Source organism: Carassius gibelio, chromosome A7 (assembly GCF_023724105.1).
Source record: "Carassius gibelio isolate Cgi1373 ecotype wild population from Czech Republic chromosome A7, carGib1.2-hapl.c, whole genome shotgun sequence".
Lineage (NCBI taxonomy): Eukaryota > Metazoa > Chordata > Actinopteri > Cypriniformes > Cyprinidae > Carassius > Carassius gibelio.
Window position 1 is genome coordinate 13,709,814 of NC_068377.1, and position 20,585 is coordinate 13,730,398.

Below are 20,585 nucleotides of genomic sequence, written 5' to 3' on the forward strand. Positions count from 1 at the left end.
TTGATCCTTTACAGAGCAACTTTTTGACTTGATTCTGTAATCCTATTATAGTATTGTTTTTTTACAGTAAACTAATGAAGAATGGGAGCTCCTGTGTGTCTGTGCTCAAGAACTTGCATTCTAAATTGCGGACAAAATAAAGTCCTGTTCTGACACTTATCAGTCAAACAGAAACTTTGTGATAATTAAAAAATGCAAATATCATCAAGGCTTATGTATTTGTCAACCACTAGCTTTGCTGTAGTGTTATTAGATTTTTTTGTAATATGTCTGGGTTTGACCTTTATTTGAATCTTAACCAGGTTATAATATTAATTTCTACTAAAAAGGCCACCATAAGTTCATATCATTAAACCCTTTCCTCAACCCCCTCTCTGTTGCAGTTACATCCATGACCCCTCAATTCCTGTAGAAGTTCCTGGTCAGAAGCAGGACCCCAGCAGCAGCTATCTGTATCAATCTCACAGATTTCCAGAGGAGGTGGATCACGTTCACAAGAAGCAGGGCTTCCACAACCTGGCATACAGCACCCACCCCAGTCCGACCAAACTCGACATAGACAACAACCACATCAACCGCCTCCATGCTAACATTCCAGGCGAGCAGATCCTATCGAGCCCAGCAGAGATTGACCCGAATCTTTACATCCTCCAGCCCGAGAACGAGGGGACACCCATAAAAGACGCCCACACCTTACACACCAACTCACCCATACAGAACCAGTCTTTGTTGGGAACGGAACCAGGCAAACGAGTGGACCGATTCCGAGACTCTGGGCTTGGCAGCGGAGGTATAACAGATGGGACAGAGGGATCGGATGGATATCCCTATGGACAGGAGGATGAAGATGGGGACAGGAAGAGCAGGCTGGCCGGTAGTCCGGACACGGCCGATGAGGAGAGTGTGCTGTCTGTGGACATACACACCAGCAGTACGAGCCTCTCCTCAGCAGACACAAAGCTCATGATAGAGGACAGAGAAAAGGAAGAACCCTCAATCATGAGAGGAGAGCAAGAGAGAGGGAAAGAGATCGATTGTGTGAGCATCACAGACTCAATGGTAGCAGAGGCCTTGGCCGCTCTCGATGCTGCAACTGCGGGAGAGGATTCAGAGTGACAGTCAGGTGACGCACTAGTTAATGGTGACTACAAGGGAGATTTCCATACTCGCTCTCGCGCTCACCCTTCATATTTGAATACAGCCAAATAGTTGTTCTCATGACATGAAGCTTTCCTGCAACCTGTCTGTAGTTACTTTTATTTTGAATAGAAAATAAAAAAATCTAATGAATACTAGATAAAAGGAACTGCTGGCTGTTTACACAACAAAAACGTACCACTTATGAGACTTACTTAAGCAAATGAAGGTCATCTGTGTGATTCAGAGGCATGGACAAACTCAGTTGTCAGACCAAACAGAAAGTACTGTTGCGTGAATTTCCTCAGTGCTGTTGTGTACACAGCATCAAAATGAAGTAAGCTCCATTTCTTATTGTCGAATATTATTTCTGCTCCATAATATAATGAAAGTACCTTTCTTCTGTAATATCTGTTTGGAGGTGGGGCTAAATCAATCTAAGCACTACATAACAACTATTTTCATATATTTTCTATAAAAAAAGTGGTGAAAAACAAATAAGCCAGTGTCCTGGTGTAAGGTACTTCTGTGCTTATTGTACTTTTAGAGAATCAAGTTAATTCAGTCTCAACAGATCTATATGATATTTCTTGCTTGTTACACTGTGAATGCATAATCAGTACCCTCATAGAGCACATAAATGTACAGCAATAATTGTGGTGAATCTCATGAAAATATATTTCAAACCTAAGCTAAAAAAGGAAATAATATTTTGCATAAAATGCAAGTTTATTCTGTATTTTTAATTCTTAAATTTAGTTTGAAATGTGAGGGGGAATTGCATGAAATCGTGACTGCAAAGAATCTTAATATTACAGTGCAAAAAAAAAAAAATCATTTTTTTCCTTTAGATTATGAAATATGAGCCTTTCATGGTAGATTTCATGAGATTTATCCTTGTATATTTATGTTCATGTTGCACTTTATACGTTTTAAAAACTGTAACGGGTTGAGGAATCAGGCCAGTGAAGGTAGTTGATGCTGTATACTGGCTGTATTCTGTATTCATAACTAGTCCTGGTTAACTATCAGAGGCCTGATGAAAAAGAAAACTACTCATTTAATTGTACCCTATGACACTCATATTTCTCATGCAGACATTTCTAGAGATTTTTTTAATACCTTTATGAAGGTCATTGAGTATTCCCAAACATTTCACCAAGTATGCATTGGTTGAACTTTATGTGTTGGTCAGAATCATGTCTTCTAAACCTTTTATTGAGTAAATGTGATTGACAGGAAATTATTTTCTAATGATGACATTTTGACCACTTAATGATTTGAATCCAGTGCAAATTCACAGTGAATCTGCTGCTTATATTCCATTCTTTCTGCTTTTACCAGAGGACAGAATTGTCACATGAACCAGTGGAAAATAAAAACAATGTGCTTGATCATAAGACTTGCGATGTAATCTGTTGACATTTCTGTCTTGTGGATAATGATGCTGTAGGGCCTTTTATATAACCTAATGATATCTCCCTCCAGCCCTCACTGGCCACTCTCCTGAAGTCTATGACTGCTATATTGTGCTGAAACCCAAAGAGATCAGATATTGGGAATTGTGAGGTTTGTATACAATTCTGCAAATGTCTCATGACAAAATACTAAAACATGATACAGATGTTATGCACCATTTTATATTATGAGTGTGAACATAAGCCACCTTGGACTGGGTATAATATCATATGCAACAATTAAATGGCTTGAGTAATGAAGTGTTTAAAAATGATTTCTTCCTTTAGTACTGTAGTCCATTTCAAACTCTTTTTGTCTTTTCTCTTTCGTAGTCAGCTGTTTTGATACCTCTCACTTTTTCATGATTTGCTTGTACATTTGTATTCAATCTTAGTGAAAATTTAAGCTTTGCAATTATTTAGCTTATAAAATATTAAAACCAAAATTAAAATGGCATACAATTGTTAAATTATGTCATCCTGGTATCGCAGACTTTCTCTCTCGTTTCATACAAACGCAGCTGCTGCCATTTTGCTACGATTGTTTTGTATGCTGTAATGGATTATAAGAGAACTAACAAACTGGTAAGGTTTTAAAACATTTTCGTCTTAATCCTTTCATTGCCTTAATTCTTTTGTGGTGAAATGTTGTGTAATACTTGATTGACTGCCATTCCCTTAAATGTCCGTTTAGTTTAAATTTGTTGCTTGCTCGCAACTGCTGTCTTCACAGAAGCTTTGCATTCAAATATTTCAACTCGAATCAATATTTTGCATCTAATTATTTACTTATGTGACAAGCAGGCTTCAGGCTGATACAGGACTCCAATGCTTTGTGACGGGGTCCTGATCACCCTGTCAGGGCCTATTCTGCAAGAACAACCAGCTGAATGTACATTATCCCTTACATAACGAAGCAGTTATTCTAGTCTTCAGTCACACAATCTCTCAGAAATAATTTGAATAATGCTGATTTGATGCTCAAGAAACTTTTCTTATCAATGTCTAAAACAGTTGAAGAAACCTTTGTGTGGATATCATCATACAATCTTTTTTATGAACGGAAAGTTCAAAAGAACAGCATATATTTGAAATTAAATTAAATTCAGTTTTGTAACAAAATATATTTAGCATAGCTTTTGGTCAATTCAGTACACTCTTGCTGAATAAAAATATTGTATTAAAAATAGTTTGCTTTTCTCTTTGGAGTTTTACAAGCTCTTGCATTAAGAAGATCTGTAAAGTTGCAAAGACTAAAGTCTCAAACCCAAATAGATATTTTTTATAAAAGCGCCCACCACACCTTTCTAAAACGGCTTGTGTAAACACACCCCACGTCTACGTCACAATGTTAGAAGATTTGCATAACACCGCCCAAAATACTTTGTTTGGCTTTCCGAAAGAGGACACAACTAGAAATCAGTGGTTAATTTGTATTTACAACACTCTTCTAGAACAGTATAACCAAATATTAGATTGTGTGCAGCACATTTTATGGAGGACTCTTTCCTGATCCTGGGAGAGAAGATTACAATGACGGCTGTTCCGAGATGTATACATATGTAAAGAATTTGCCACTGATGATTCAAACGCAAGTTTTGAGCAGTGTAGAGTAGCGGATCTCAAGCCCAGTCCTCGTGCCCCCCTGCTCTGCACTTTTTGTATGTTTCTCTTATGGCTTCAGACGTTTGTTCTATTCAAACTAAGTGCCCTACGAAGTGGACATTAGTGATATTCCACCATGATTACTGTTGGAAGCGAACGTATATGTTACATTCAACGTACAAAGTATGCTAGACGTGAATTTAAATTTTATTTACAGAGGAATATGATGTCACACTTGTCCGTGTGTAAACACATTGAGCAGAACAAATCCATGAATGAATGTTACGAAGTGAGGTAAACTCACTCCCCTGCTTAGGGAGTAGGGAGCAATGAACACGGTGTGGGGACCATGTCAATGTGAACACAATTCATGCAGAGAGCTCAAGAGCCGATTATCTGAATCAGGGGTGTTAACAAAGAGAAATATGCAAAATATGCACAGCTGGGGGGTGTGAGGACTGGAATTGAGAACCGATAAAGTAGCGCTAGTTGTTTGTCATTTCTCCGATCAAAAATGCAGACATGGTTTTATGTTTACGTGGCGCCATGCAATGCAACGTATAAAAACACAAAAGTTTATATTCCCACTGGATGCAACAAATGCCTCGTTTGTAATGGGTTTTATTGTTTTTGTTGTCACACCTGTATTCTGACGGGACACGAATCGCAGTATGACAAGGGGCGTAACATTTTCGTCACACGCATAAGGTATTCCAAGTATAGGTCTCTGCAGGAAAGTAATGGGAGTTACGAGATCAAGGTGTTTTTACACTATGATACCTGATTAGTTGATGTAATAGTGACGTTAGGTTTAGGGGTGGGGTTGGGTAAGGGGGATCATTTAGATTGCATGATTCAGAAACACCCAGCAGTTTCAAAACAACCACATGGTGATAAACGCCCCCTTTTGCTCTGCAGAGACCTAAGTCTCAGGTATTCGGCAAAACACACTGGATAACTGGCCAATCAGAGCAAACCTTGCTTTTCAGGCCAATGAGCTATGTATTCATAGCATGTTTCAGAAAGATGTACAGTATGTGGAAAATAAGCCTTTTTTTTTTATTACCTTAAACGGCATAAACACAATTCATTATATCAAATACACAAAATAATATTATTTTTAACATCATCATATGACCCTATATAAATTATAGCCAGTATAGGAAAACAGAAATGTTATCAAGTATTTCAAGTTAAATACACTATTTGTGCAATATTGAAAAACCTGAATTCAGTTTCCTTTATGGCCAAACACAAATGATCAACACCAAAGGTCCATCTGCTTCTACATACGGCACAGACAACATGAAACTCTGTCTGAGCATTTACATCTCTTTAAAGTCTGTGTGGGCTTGAGTTAATGGTTCACAAATCCAAAAAACATATCCAGACCAATACTATTCTACAGCGTTAAACATTTATAAGTGCCACAGTCATACTGTTTAATGCACATTCTTGTTGCTTAATGATTCCTTCTTCCTAGAAATATCCTGACGCATAAAGTACAAAAATAGTCCTCGACTCACTTTTTTTTTTCTTTTTTTAATAAAATAAAAAATATATATGTATATAATGAACAAGGTCACATACTTTCCACTAGGTACTGGGTAAGTAGGCAGCAGTCATGGAGCGATGGGAAAGATCTGAAAGGTCTTCAGTGTATGAGTTTTGGAAAAGCTACAGACCTGAAGGTCATTAGTGCTGCACCAGTCACCTATTAACAGACTCTTACAGATCTTTAACCACAGTCCAGCTCTTGAAAACATACTACAGATCCAAAAACCTCTTGCACTCACTAAGAATGAAGGCTCTGAGAGTTTGTCAGGCAGAGAATGTTGGAAGGACATAAAGAAGTTAAAGTTTCTTAAAGCCATTAACTTTGAGCTACACTGACCCCAGAGCATTCAGTGTAGCAAACGTGCACAAGTGTGGGAAAGTGTGTCGTGATCATGGTACAGCACAATCAAAACAACCAGTCCAATGTGGGTTTAATCTTTTAATATATAAATTCTGGGTACAAAACTTCCAGTAAAATATAACACACATTCTCACTCATTTTCTTTAAATAATTCTTCCGTTTACGCATCTTCGTGTTTCTTTAATTCTTATCGATTTCAGAAGTAACAGTACTTCAGTGACTTCAAAGTGACACATAGTAAGGTTGAAACCATTTCAGTAACTAAAATTTGAGCAGGACGGCTATGAGAAACATTTATTTAATCTATTCGTTACAGGACTTCAAGCTCATGTGCAATGAGCTAGAAAGCCGAAAGATATTTTTAGGTCTACTTGAATGGTGTTTGAGCAAAAAAAAAAAAAAAAACAAAGAAGAAAAAAACAAGGAAAATCAGTGGCACAGTAATGACAATGTTAAAGGCACAATACATAAAAAAAGAAAAAAGTCAGCTGTATATTTATTGGAGTTTTGGTTAAAATTCCTATATTTTGGTCTTCTTTGCCAGTCCATGGCACTAAAGCAAGGCCACTTTTACATTTTTAATGGTACCATATTGTTGTTGTTTTTTTCAAAGATAGCAATAATATTAAGTACAATGTAGGATATACTCTTATCTATTTGTATACGCTTGACATTACATCACTAAATGAATTACAGACTTAAGAGTTTCTGAACTCTGTGGACACATGCAAGTTAAACTAAGAATGTTTAAGATTTCTAAACTGTTGACTGGTGAAGTGAATCGCAGTGCTCTTTCCCAGAGCAGACACCACCAGGCAAACTTCCAGTCAGTTAAGGTGTGCTAAGTTGATAAATTAATCTATTAAATATATAATTTCACTGGTTTAAAGAAAAATGTTATCAAAACACAATTTATATATATATATATATAAAAAAAGGTGTATATAGCAAAAAAGAAAAGGTGTGTATATAGCGAAGAGATCAAGCCCAGTCAATTTAAGATGGCAACAGATTAAGAAAAACTGAATTGGAACCAGTGAGAAATTTCATGGCTCTGTTTTTCTGTTTATCACAGCTTACAATTTAAAAAAGAAAACAAACCTGAACCTCCAACCTCCGACCACAACGCCTGCTTGGATTAAACATTGACACGCTCCTAGTCATTAACAAGCACAAATGACGCCATCCGCCATTGATAATGACACAAGGGTGTTTGAGAAAGGTGGGTTGCCATGGTGACAGGTTAATGTATGGCTTCTGCTGCCTTTCCACAACTGACGTGTCACATGACAGAAAGGAGGTTCCACATCCATCATCCTCTTTTCCTCCTCCATCTCTCATCACAGTTTGAGGCATTTTCCCTCTTTTTAGTCCACTTTTTAAAATGTCACCTGAGAAGCTGCTGGAACTCGACAGATGTCATTTTGCACTGCCTCCTTTATCCTAAAGACAAACATCACAAGGATAAAAATAACCCTTGATAAACTCTTTGGAGAGTTTGCTTAACCTGCATTAAGAATGAGTGTTTTCTTCCACACTAAAGCCAGTCACCTGTGACTTTGGGCCTGTGATGTGTTCAGGGGGGTCAGCGTTAGCAGATGAAGGGGGAACACTGCCGTTGGGCTCAGTGATCAACAATGTCCGCCTATCCCGGGACGATTTGGGGTCACACTTTGTCACTCGGAATCTAGAGAAAAAAAAGGGAGATGTAACAAGAGCATAAAGCTTTTGTAATAATAATAATAATAATAATAATAATATCCATGTCACTCAATACCAATTTGTATTACAACATTAAAATAATGCCAATTATTGGGAAGGAAATGGATTTCACATGTTTGTTAGACCTCAAGAAACAAAGTTTCAATTTATGTTTTCTGGATTGTCTGTGTGTGTGTGTTTTTTTTTAATGTAAGCAAACTATTTTTTTTTTATGTAAGCAAAAGAAAATAGGAAAATTAATGTGATTTACTGCTTTAAACAAAAAGTGTGACCAAAAATAAAAATGCATTATTTAATAGTAAACATATACATTCTACTAACTATAAGTAACTGCGTAACTATGTTAACTAACTCTCATTAGAGTACTAGTAGGATTTTGGTAGAATAAGGCCCCGTTTACACTAGTGAGTTTTTGTTTTATAATTAGAATTAAAAACTTTTAGATGTGTATAATTAAAAACTTTTAAATGCATTTCAAAAACGATCTCCGTCTACACTACATAAACAAAACCGAATGACACATGACAATTCATGCACACAGGGCATGCACGTTAATGTGTAAACAAGAAGTTACTGGCAGGTTCAACAATGAGCATGATTACTGTTCATGATACAGTTACACGGTCGTAGTGGATCACGTGGAGATCATGTGGGAAGCCATGACATCGTTTACGAAAGTCTCCGTTTTGGTCCGTTTACATTTGAAACGCAACCCCTGAGTTTTCATGCTAAAACGGGGTCAGCAGTGTTTTCAAAAGTCTCTGTTTTTGGATGTGGAAAATAGTGTAAACGATTTAAAATGAAAACGCACTAGTGTAAATGGGGCCTAAATTGATTGCAAAGTTACTTATAATACGTAGAATGCCAGTTGGGGGATCATCAAAATAAAGTGTTACCTTTTATTTTATTAAATACACTGTATTATTTTTTTCTTGTTTTTATTATTATTACTTTGAAAGGTACATTTTACTATAAAAAAAAAATTGTAGATGTTATACCCATACCCATTTCATAACCATAATTTCTAAAAGTTACACTAAACTATTATGTTGAAGGTTCGTTGTGAAGACCTTTTGATGCCTGCATGAGTACGTGTAGCGCATCCAGACTTTTTAGCAATCATCTAAATATAAGCTATATATCTTCTTTTTATGTATGTATTTATTTTCAAATAAATATCAATATATCGCCCAACTCTAACCACATTTAAAGTTTTGGGCTGAATTCTGTGTTCATCCAAATCCTGACTCCTCCCTCACATCATATAATTATGCATCTATAAAGTGTCTTAGGTAACACACACCTGCCTACAGACAGCACTACGACCTCTGCTACAAGACTGCGTCTGTCCAGCTTTTTGCTGGATGAGGGTCTCATCAGAGGCCATTTTTTCTGGTTGCAGCGGTTGCAGATGTTCTTATGTCCTCCGATCCCTCCGATGGTGTGCAGGTGGTTGCAGGTGTGTTTGGCTGCGCTGGGGGACAACCCTGGCAGTGCAGGGCTCTCTGGGCTGGTTGGTGAGGTTGGAGAGGTGGGCGTCACAGGGCGACTGTAGGAAATTGAACAGAAAAATATCAGCTTAACTGCATGACGACCTAGTTACATTTAACAAAATTTGGCATATACAACAGAGAACACTACACTACACTTTCACTAAACACTGAAAGCTTTTGCTTCTATATCTGAAAGGTTCTATATTTTAGCTGAAATGCAGCACAATATGAGCAGTTACTTTAAACTTCTCTCTCCTTCTCCCTTTATTTTGTCCTTCCACTCTGCCAACTAAGAAAAAAAAAAAAAAAAAGGGAAATGCAGTGGTTCTTCATTACACCGCGGGATGTTGCTCTGCTCTGTGTGCATACGCACATGTACCTCATTTGAGAGGCAGAGGAAGAGCAGGCAAGAGATACTTCAATGTCCACCTGAAAGAGGGACTATTAGGAACATAAAGGAGCAAGAGAAACACATGCAAACACACACTACACCGGAAATGTATTCAGTGTGTTCAGCAATGGAAGCCACAACTAAAACGTGAAATCCGCTAGTTCGATCATTTACTATTTAAACATTGAATTAAAAAGGCATTGTTACTTTAAAGCAGTCATTTGGGGGGGGGGGGGGGGGGGGGTCAAGGTTCTGCCGGTTGGCATGGTCTCATAAGCCCCCGCTGGTATAGGTTGTAACTACACCTTCTAGCTGCAAGTGTTGAGTTAGCTTCAAGTTAATGACATGTTAATAACCGAACTACATTGTTCAGTAGCTTGACAATAGCGAGAGTACTTTTAAAATAGTGTAACATTTTCAGTAGCAAGCTACTTTTTCAAACAAGTAGCAGTGAAGCCACACAAAACACTATATCACTATGCTTACAATATTAAATGAAATGCCCAGCTGGCAAAAGAATCATTCTTTAGAGTTTGTTCTTTTCTAGGAATGCATCAAACGATAAAAATCCAAAATGAGTTGAGGTTCAGGCTGATTCATCCAGCCTCTTTGGGGTAAAACTTTATGGGGATGTAATGATAATGCACAGAACAAAAAGAATGTGGGTCTTGAATCATTTACCTATTCATAATTTAAAGCAACTTTTTCAACACTGCTAGCTGCAGAAAGCATCTTTATTCACCTCCAAACTTTTACAAATAGCCACTGACTTAAATTTTGCAAGCATTTAAATTGACATTTAACTTGCAAAGCCCTCAACTCAAGCGCCACCCGATTGCTCTCTAAACCCTCCACCTTCCCGATGCTCTGCTCCTCTTTTCAGTCTCTCTTTTTCTTTTCTCATTCTTGTGTTCAAGATAACAGAAATCAAATTCATTCTGCTGCACATAAGCAGGATGCTTAGACCAACTGAAACACACAAACAATGTCAAAGGAGGACATTTGGGCAAAAGGAAGGACATTAAATGAATTCCCTCAATTGAAACCCATAAAAAATTTATTTAAAATTTACCATTGTACTTTATAATGTTTTCAGTGAATTGGTTTAATCTGAATTCTCTCACTGATTTGATCTGGTCCCAACAGTTTTCTTGAGTTAAAAGCTCACTGGAGGGGAAGATGTTCATTGAATAACGGCTATCATGTGAATTCAGAAGTGTTATAGTATACATTTAGGACCACTTTTAAGATTTTATGGCCTTTTTGAATTCTAGTTAGCTTATAAGCAACCAGTTTATCTTCTTTTTGTTCTACTGCAGAAATAAAAACAGATTTGGAATGACGTGAGGGAGTTAATGATGACAGAACATCCTTTTTTTTTCTATGAGTGAACTATCCCTTTAATTTAGTGACTGATGTGTAACACTTAATTGGATAAAATGAATGAAACGGTTATTTTGTATTTTGAAATGTTACACAAATAAGGTGTAGTACAGATATATAAGCAATTTGAAATAAAAAGTGAATATCCCTTGAAAATATTAAAAAGAACTGTAATCTTGATGTCACAGAATACATTATCCATACTAGGAAAATTAACTTTCATCTTCGATAAACATGTTATAAAGCTGCTAAAATAGAGCACAATTGCATTTAAGGTGAGATCAGTGCTCCATCCAGACTCATATTATGTGACTTCTCTTCAGATGTGGTTTTAAATGTCTTCCTGGATCTAATTCTGGCTTTCAGCAGTGTCAGTGATTGATGCTTTTGTGCTTCATGATGTCATATGAGACGGACAGAACCACCTTTATGCCTCAATGCTACTCTGTAACTCTGCCCCCTTGTGCTGCATCCGTTATTTAAGACGTGACATCGCCATCTTGTGGAGGGATGGGGCACTGTCTTAACAAAACACCTACTGAGTTACATGAGCTAACAATACATCAATGTCTAATGAAACATTGGTGTTTTTTGTTTTTTTATCCGTATCTTTTTATACAGTGAGAATTCAAATATGCTGAGAGCTATGGAAAACACTTATACTTAGCTTTTTGTTTTAACTGAATACATACTGAATTATCACCATAATACAAATAATTTAAAGGAATAATTGAAATTTATTTGTTAGGTTTTTTAATAAATATGCCAGTTCAAGACACCATTACAGAGAACAGAAAACAAATATAGTTAAGACGTAAACAAGGTCTTACCCCTCCCGTTCTATACTGTCCTGAACCATGGCTTTGAGTGCGTCAGAGTTGGCTGGTGAGAAAAAAAGAAAAAGGTGAAAGAGAGAGAGTGTTCATTAAATGACTTCTTAAATTAGCACAGAGAAGAGTCTGAAGCCTCAGATGCAGAACCATTAAGCAAACCTAAGTCTTCTAACTATTGAAAACAGCTGACTGCCTTCTGATGAAACTACTGCGGCACATATTTGCAATTAGCCATCATTTAGTTTATCGGGGTAGTTTCAATTTAAAATGCCTTCAAAAAGGCAATCATCTTTAAAATGTTAACATTTTCACACAGGGGCACATGAATTGTGCAATCACTGGCTATGAAAGTGACTAGCACTTCCCTTTCAGTTCCTTCCGCTTACACAGAAAAACGTCTTATCCATTAAGAAGCTGACTGCTATATTCCTTCTTATTAAACATCCACTAGCTTTTTTTGTAATAACGTGTTTCTAGGTGTGCACCATGATCAATCGGTGGATATGGAGCGTCATGAAAGATGCACACACAAATACATAAGACACAAGCAGCAGTAATATCACTTCCATAGTTCATGTCATACTAATGTGGAACAAACTGTTTTAAATGCTGTTGATCAGACGGTGTCACCATGGAGTGGCCATTGGTGTTTTTCTAAACAGGTTTAAACAGGCCAAAACCATAGTTCCACTTTTTTTATTTCTCTATTTTTCATTGTCAGAACTTTTTTCCCCCATTTCATGTTCAACTGAACTTTTCTTGTACACTTTAAAATTGTTACGATGCAGAGTTACACACGGCCTTCACAGCCTGAAGTGAACCAGATAACACCGTCTACAGTCACCCACAAGAAACAAAAAGAAGAAACTCTCTGCAACATGGATACAAAAAACATTAACATGCTTGATCAGCACTGCACCCATAAAACAGATTTGACTAAATGTCTGACCTAGACACACTCAGAAAGTGTCAATTAATGGAGGTGTTTGAATCAACCTGTGGAAAAACTGTGACTGAGAGAATCTGTTGTCTTGGGTGACATCATGATGTTGTACTGCTCTGAGGTCAGCTGAGGATTGTTCATGCTCTGTCACAATTTAATCTGCATTAGAATCAGTGAGACTGACTGGTTACACCTCATGTTTCCCTCAGTAAGAAAAATCCCACAAAGACATCATCAGTTCTGAAAGGCCTTATATCCTGGACTAATCTTAACCAGGGTCTGTCAATCCTCTCATATGACCTTTCAGTGCAATAAGTGTGTAATCTCATCTTTATCCACACATTCATTCAGCTTACCTTCATTTTTCATGATGTAGTTAACAATTTGGCCCACTGTGTCAGCGTTGTCTTCACTGAAGGTTTCATTCAGATCTGAGAGAGAAGAAAAAAAAAAGAGAAAGAGATGGGTTTTGTTAAACATGAAAGAATAATACTTTGAGCTATTGAATAATGGCCAACTTGTATTTGCTAGAAAAAGAAAATAATTAAGCAACATTTGTTTTTGAAAAACAAAAAGCCCCTCTCAGTTTGTTTTGTGTTTTATGACATACAAGCAGAACCAAAGCACAGACGTGACACTAAACATCCATTAAAAGTGTAAGGGTTTAACAGCCTTGGTCTCAAACTGCCATCATAAACCATCTGTTATTAGTGTTTGTTATTTCATGACACTCAATATGCAGGTGGTATGAATTATTGTATTGTCTGACACAGTAGTACTAAAAGGACTTGCTTATCACAGAAAACACTAGCATTTACAATACTAACAATAAATATAGTCTGCTGAACATCAGTGAAGGGCCTCAAAAGGCATCTGGAGATAGAAGGGAATTTCAGAAAAAAAAAAATCACGTCCTTCCTGAAGCCATGGACCCCTGCTGAAAGGGACAGACTTCCTGCATTGGATTTGCTCTCACAGCTGGGGATCAGACGGGGAAATGTGTGGTTCTGGAGTCATATAAACTTAAGGACTTGCTTTCTGTTTTTCTCATATTTATTTTTTATTTTTATTGCATGTATTAATCTACAACCACAAAATTCCCATACACAATGCAAAAAGACATACAGACTAGGTTTACTAACAACAACAACAACAAACATTTCACACACAGTCATCATCCCAAAGCTGCATTTCAATTTCTCTCTAATCAGACCCACAATCATTGTAAATCTATATAAGAATATATATGTATATAATGAATAAGAACTGTATATAATATAAGAAAAAGAAGAAAAATTGACAAAAATATTTTTTTCTTAAGAAATTTTATAGAAGCTATATATAAATACTATTGTATAAAATGACAAAAGCAGATAAAATAACCAAAATAAAATAAAAGCTCATTCGAAATATAATTTATATTATACTGTATAAATAATACTAAAATAACCCTGCTCATCCAGATGACTTTGTATTATGCATTTGATTATTGCGGGGGAAAATATATGTAACTAGAGCTGAATCACATGCAGTCAGATATGGGTGGATCCAAAGATTTGAAGACAAACAGAAAGAGGAGGAGAACGAAAGAAAGAGAGAGAGATGTGTCAGGTTAAAACAAGTACACACAGACACACACACACACTTTTAAGTTTCCTAGAATTCAGACAATGCCACATGAACATTCCTAGAAAAGCATGAAAACTAACATATAAACTTGCATTTGAAAATAAGTATATATATATATATATATATATTTATTTATTTTATATTTATATATATTCATTCTGGTGGAATGAACTCCCAACTCAATCCGAGCAGCTGAGTCCTTAGCCATCTTCAAGAATCTCTTCCATCTTTATTTGACCATCTAACTTTAACACTCACTATTCTAATTCTATTCTTTAAAAAAAATCTAACTACCTTTCTAATCTTTTTGTTTTCTATTTTCTTTTCATTTATTATGCAATTGTATATGTATGTGTGTGTGTGTGTATGTGCAAAGACCTCTAACTAGCTTGCTCTATTATTTTTTATTTTTATTCTATCAGTTTTCTTTTTATTTATTATATTATTTAAAATCCCATGCTACATGTATTGTGTTAACCTAACTGAGACTTGTAATAGCACTTATATATATATCATTGCTTTTTTTTTTTTTTTTTTTTTTGATTGCTTCCACTGTCTTCATCTGTAAGTCGCTTTGGATAAAAGCGTCTGCTAAATGAATAAATGTAAATGTAAATATATATAAAAGATATGATCCTTTATGTGGGAATGTTTCCGGGAGCTAAAACTCCTCCTAGACACAACCATATCAGCAGTACACGTAAAACAAATATACAAACAGTACTTTGTAAGCAAGGTGAACACTGAGAACAATACAATACATTTAGCACCGCTGTGGCCGGCCCAGTTCTGGGAATCCTTATTTTTCCATCACATTTCTTCACCTCTCTTCCTAAAGAATGTTTGAAAGCAAGAAAAACAAAACTGCTTCCAAGTGGCCTGAATTTAAATCAAATATAAATGTCAGCTAAATCCACCATCCCACAAGCACTTGAACCACATCCACTTTTAACATTCAGTGGTCCTTCAACTGATTGCTTAAAGGAAAGTAGTTAACAAATATTTACTTCAAGTCTTTATTTTCCTTTTAATCCATTGCTTACATACAACACAGCTTTCAGACCCTTTCCATATACAAACCATCAAACTTTTGCAAACAATGAAGAGCCAATTAATAAAAAAAAGAAATAAATAGCTCCTGCTCCAATGGTCATTTTAAGGTCCTTGTCAAAAGATTTCACAATCTCCTTCCCGAAATGGCATTGTCCATAATAATAATAAATAAATAAATAAATCAAAAAAATTGCATGAAGAAGCCGTTTCAAGAAACATATATACGCAATCTAAAGTTAACCAAATTTCAGCAAAACACTCTCACCTCCTTTTTCTGGATCTTTTTCCTCTTCATCCTTTTCTTTATCCAGCTCTTCATCTGCCTCAATTGAACAGCGGTATTCCTTCTTCTTCAGGATGTGGCAGATAAGGACACCCAGAAGCCCCAACACGAAGAAGAAAGGCACCAGAAAAAAGGCAACATTCTGTGGGTTACTGGAGTTCCCATCACCATTGCTATCTAAAGAAAGAAGACATTAATAAATACAAAAAAATGTATATGTGGTACAAACTGATAGACTTTATAGTTAGAAAAATCAAATAAATTTTGACCCTCTACAAAACCTGAGAAGCTTTCTTTATATGCTAGTATACTCCTTCCATATGAACTTTATTCAGCTAAACACATTTAAAATGTACATACTTTCTCTCCTCTGGAAAAAGGGCAAACGATTACCCCTTTAAATAGTTTGAAACTGACTACACATTGTTTGCAGTGCTTCATGGGAGTTGGTTAGCGCTAAAGTCTTCTTATTATGTGATTTGATCGTGTGTTGGATATTTCTTTGCAGAATCATATGTAATGTAGGTTTACGTCATGAATTCCACTGTCAAGCAATTTATAAAAAAATAAAAAAATAAATAATAATACAGGCTTAGGTCTTCAACAAAAGCAAATACCAGCAACTTTGTAGTTCACGGTAGGTTTGTCTTTAAAGGTTACTGATAAAAATCAATTCTCTTACAGAGAAAATGTATTTTTTTTTTACTTTAATCCATCTGATAACAAGAAAGACAGCCGAGTTTTTAAGTTATTGGAATGTTTAAGCAAATGTTATTCACCACTGCTAAAAAAAAAAAAAAAAAAAAAAATGAAGTAGCCGGCCTTACTAATTAACTATTTAATTGTTACATCTTCAGATTAAACTAGAACTTCATTGAGTTAGTATTTTTTGCTGCTAGCTCTCTTCTGTGGCTAAGGTTTCAGAGTTAGCAGTGCTTATTCAATAAATGCTGAGAGCTTGTGTCTGCACAGACAGAGAAATGCATCACGCAGCTCAAAATGAGACATGCCAATTGTTTGGTTTGTCAGATACATAGAGAAAGACAGAAAGGGCAAGGCTTAGTGAAAGCGAGGTCTGCAGAGGGAAAGAATGACATGGGACAACAGCAGAGAAAACAGACACTGGCGTGGTACCCTGCAGTGAATGACTCAGGGGATGCAGTAATCTCTGTAAATTTCCACTGTACAGTTGCACACTCTCATTTCATCACTCTCTGTATATTTCACTCTTAACCCTTTATGTACTGCATCTGTAATATCACGGTACTTTGATATATTCCACAATACTAAAGCATTTCATAAATCCATAAACCATACACACTGCAACACCTGTCTTTCACTCAACAATCTGTAAAATCGAGCATGATATGGAGAACTCTTTGTTTAAACATGTCTTGAAAACAAAAGAGGTCAAAGGGTTATCCAGTCTGTGAACAAACTGTATATTGGGCGTTCCTGCTCAGTATCTGGGACTGAACTTTGACCCCAACAAGTTATGAGCAAAGCACACATGCAGACAAAGAGCTGATTGTGATGTATGTCACTGCATGTCTCTATATCATATGCAGAGATGCTTTGACTTGTTGCATTTACAGAACACAAAAGCCCTGAATACAGTGCACTACGAAAAGGACAGTAATTGACGAAGTGACTAGAGCCTTTGTCTGCTAAAGACGTCAATAAAATGTACTCAATAAAATGTAAATTTTCTCAGTAGCATGAACCATTAAAGATTTGACAGCCTTATTTCTTATGTGTTATGTATATTATATGTTATGTGTATGAGCATAACTCTAAACCCTCTACTGAAGGACCATTCTGCCAAAAGGTTGACACTTCAGGAAGTTCATAAACACATTATAAAAGTAATCAATATGAATCAACCATGTCAAACAAATGTTTGAGCTTCTGTTGACCATATTTGATGAGCTCTATAGTTGCATAAACACCTGTTGATATATCAAGCAACTGTTTGGTTCATATGGATTTCTTTTTTCAATTCTTGATGAACTTTAAGCATCCAAGTTCATGCTGATTTAGTGAGTTTGTGTGCATAGGAAGTGGCCTGACTCGACGTCAGAGCCATTCTGAACAGACAGGATAATTAGCGAGACAGGGATCTGACACTTCTGCCACCAGGCCTGAAGAGAATCTCTGTTGAAGTTCAGTCATAAAAATGCACTTGATTCGCTCAGGGGAACTAAATGAGAGCTTTCTCTTAATGAATGATGTGCAGTTTAAATATGAATAATCTGTGCAGTGTGTGGGAAGGCATTCCAGCTAAACAATTTTCCTTGTCCATCCTGCTTGCTTAACTGAACACTAAAAGGCCACGCAAGACATGATGACTTTTGAGCAAACAGCAAAATAACATTCAGGCAGAGTATAGATTAAGTGAAAGACAGATTTCAGATTGATCATTTCCAATTAAGACATCCAAAGAGATTCTTTCTAGCCATGTGACTTGTTTATCTGTAACAGAATTTTCCTGGGATGCGTTGCTTTTAGACAGCAGTTGCTGCTTGTAATGCTCCAGTCAGAAATAGCCGTGGTGAGAAGTTTGATATGGTTTCTATTAAATCCAAACAGATATTTGCTTAAGAAAAACTGGAGGGAAGAAACAGGAACTCAAGGTATTATGTAATTTAGATCAGCACCCAGACTACAAGTTAGAACAATGTTGTCAACACATGCTTTAGGATATTGTGTGCATTTACAGAGACCCATATTTTCTCAAAGCCTAGCAATGATTTTTCTTATATATATATATATATATATATATATATATATATATATATATATATATATATATATATATATATAATTTTTTTTTTAATATATATATATATATATATATATATATATATATATATATATATATATATATATATATATATATATAAAACAATTTTTTAATATATGGGGAAAAAATACAATAAAGCACTCCATGAAGAGAATAATGAATGTTCCAGTGTAGCTTGGTGAAAATTGTTTGATCTTTTGGCTTCTTTTACTGGCGAAGAAGGATTATATGTATTAATCCACATTAACAATATCAAGATTTGCTTATGTGATGCTATGCGTATTGTCATCTATGTCAATTAATATTCCTTTAAACGAATATTAAGAGTTGACACCTAAATGAAACATAATTAACAACTCAATCAGGTCTCCTGTGGAATTAGTGCCTGAGAAATGCGATTTCTAAGTTCTAACAGCGCAGTGTTGTGAGCTTTATACTGATGAAAGTTCCAGAGAAATGCTAATGTAGGAGTCATTCAACGCATCTGTTCGCACGACCATGGACGAACACATTCCCAAATACACACGTACGGACAACGGCAGCATCAGCGCGTGCTGGGTCCAAGCTCATCTGCCAATAACTTTATTACTGACTGCCGCACCTTGCACAAAAGCCCCCCTTCATTCACCCAAGTGCGCCACAAACTGATATGATACAGGAGAGAATGAATGCGTTTTGAATATTGCCGGAGAAGGTCTCCATAAATCGATCTGCCCTTGCACACGTCTTAATACGCGGATATGTACTTACCTGGCGTGGTTCTGGTGGTTAAGGAGTCTGCCATCGCCCCACTTCTGTTGCCTGCGATCGTCGTCAACGGATGCACTCGGACACGGACTAGAGTGGACAGAGACTCGTGAGATTTGGGCTGCGCTTGCATACACAGCTACTGTTTCCTCATTCTTATCACTGCTATGAGGAAAATCCCTCTCTTAAAGTTGTAACCCTGTAACGTTACCTCATAGCGTAGCATCATATGGTCAAGTGCGACTCGGATTCAATCAGAAAAATCTCCAAGACAAGAAACGTTTGTAACGATAGGTGTACAAAGAAAATTGTCCTGAATGTGCTTGGTGTCCGATTGCGTGCAGACAGTGCATCCTACGGGGGGGGGCGGCACGCCTCTGACGTACAAGCAGCCAAAAAAAAAAAAAAAAAAAAAAAAAAAAAAAAACAAAAAAAAAAAAGAGAGAGAGAGGAAGAGGGAAACCGGAAAAAGTTTAAACAGCAGATTGAAGTAGTCACGCAGCGAAATAACGCACAGAAGTGAAGAGGCCGTTACATATGCCAGGTATGTTAACCCAAACTCCGAACTGGTTCTCTGCATTTAACCCATCCAAGTGCACGTACACAGCAGTGAGTAAGTAACACACACACACACACACACACACACACGGAGAAGTGTGATTTTAACATATAACTTATTTTGGAAATCACTGCAATAATCTTTAATGCTATTGAAAAAAAAAAAAATAGAATTTTATATATAGAAATATAAAAATATAGAGAAATTCTTTACAATATAATGGCCCTTCTATACAACCCAAAATATTATGATCTTGAGTTAGTTTTGAGGGAAAAGAAAGACAATATCCTTTTTCTTTCTTTTCAGAATATGTAATATTCAAAAATATTAAAAGTCTGTACTTATTAATGATTATTAACTTATGTTTTATAAATGATGCAATTCTCAAGGTTTTTTTGTTTGTTTTTAGTAATGAAAAGTCTGACAGGACTAGGAGATCACTGCTAGATATGTTCAATTATCTATATAATAAATCTAAATTTTGTAAGTAACACCAGATTAAAAGTTTGACCACACCATCTATCCTCTCAAATGTTTCTCACCCTCCAAAAACTGGAGAATCAACAACTTTTCTGATCCAGATCCATATTACACTATGTTGACATTTCACACAATGTTTTTACATCAAA

General features: G+C 36.2%; 2 protein-coding genes across 3 annotated transcripts in view; one reads left to right on the forward strand and one right to left on the reverse strand.

Moving 5' to 3' along the window:
• The window catches only part of LOC128016637 (uncharacterized), a 28,984-nt gene extending 26,133 nt beyond the window's left edge, over positions 1-2,851 (forward strand). For both annotated transcript variants that reach the window (XM_052601307.1, XM_052601308.1), the window contains one exon: positions 384-2,851. In XM_052601307.1, coding sequence (XP_052457267.1) covers positions 384-1,116 — 733 coding nt within the window. In that variant the 3' untranslated portion in view covers positions 1,117-2,851. The remainder of the gene's footprint in view (positions 1-383) is intronic.
• Positions 2,852-6,182: 3,331 nt separating this feature from the next.
• On the reverse strand, positions 6,183-19,776 carry LOC128016641 (RELT-like protein 1). Its single transcript, XM_052601313.1, has 8 exons — positions 19,609-19,776; positions 19,401-19,487; positions 15,830-16,024; positions 13,239-13,313; positions 11,937-11,988; positions 9,143-9,388; positions 7,669-7,804; positions 6,183-7,560 (listed from the first exon to the last, which is right to left on the reverse strand). Exons 2-8 carry the CDS (start codon positions 19,432-19,434, stop codon positions 7,537-7,539), a joined length of 762 nt encoding a protein of 253 aa, XP_052457273.1. The 5' UTR covers positions 19,435-19,487; positions 19,609-19,776; the 3' UTR covers positions 6,183-7,536.
• Positions 19,777-20,585: the final 809 nt, after the last annotated feature.

Bases quoted from the DNA above. Each gene is read 5' to 3' on its own strand.
- LOC128016641 (XM_052601313.1), bottom strand. From the start codon at position 19,434: ATGGCAGACTCCTTAACCACCAGAACCACGCCAG. The intron at 9,389-11,936 runs GTAAGACCTTGT...AATTTCCTACAG, and splicing joins GACAGTATAGAACGGGAGGG to TCGCCCTGTGACGCCCACCT. The intron at 7,561-7,668 runs GTGACTGGCTTT...GTTTGTCTTTAG, and splicing joins TCACAGGCCCAAAGTCACAG to GATAAAGGAGGCAGTGCAAA.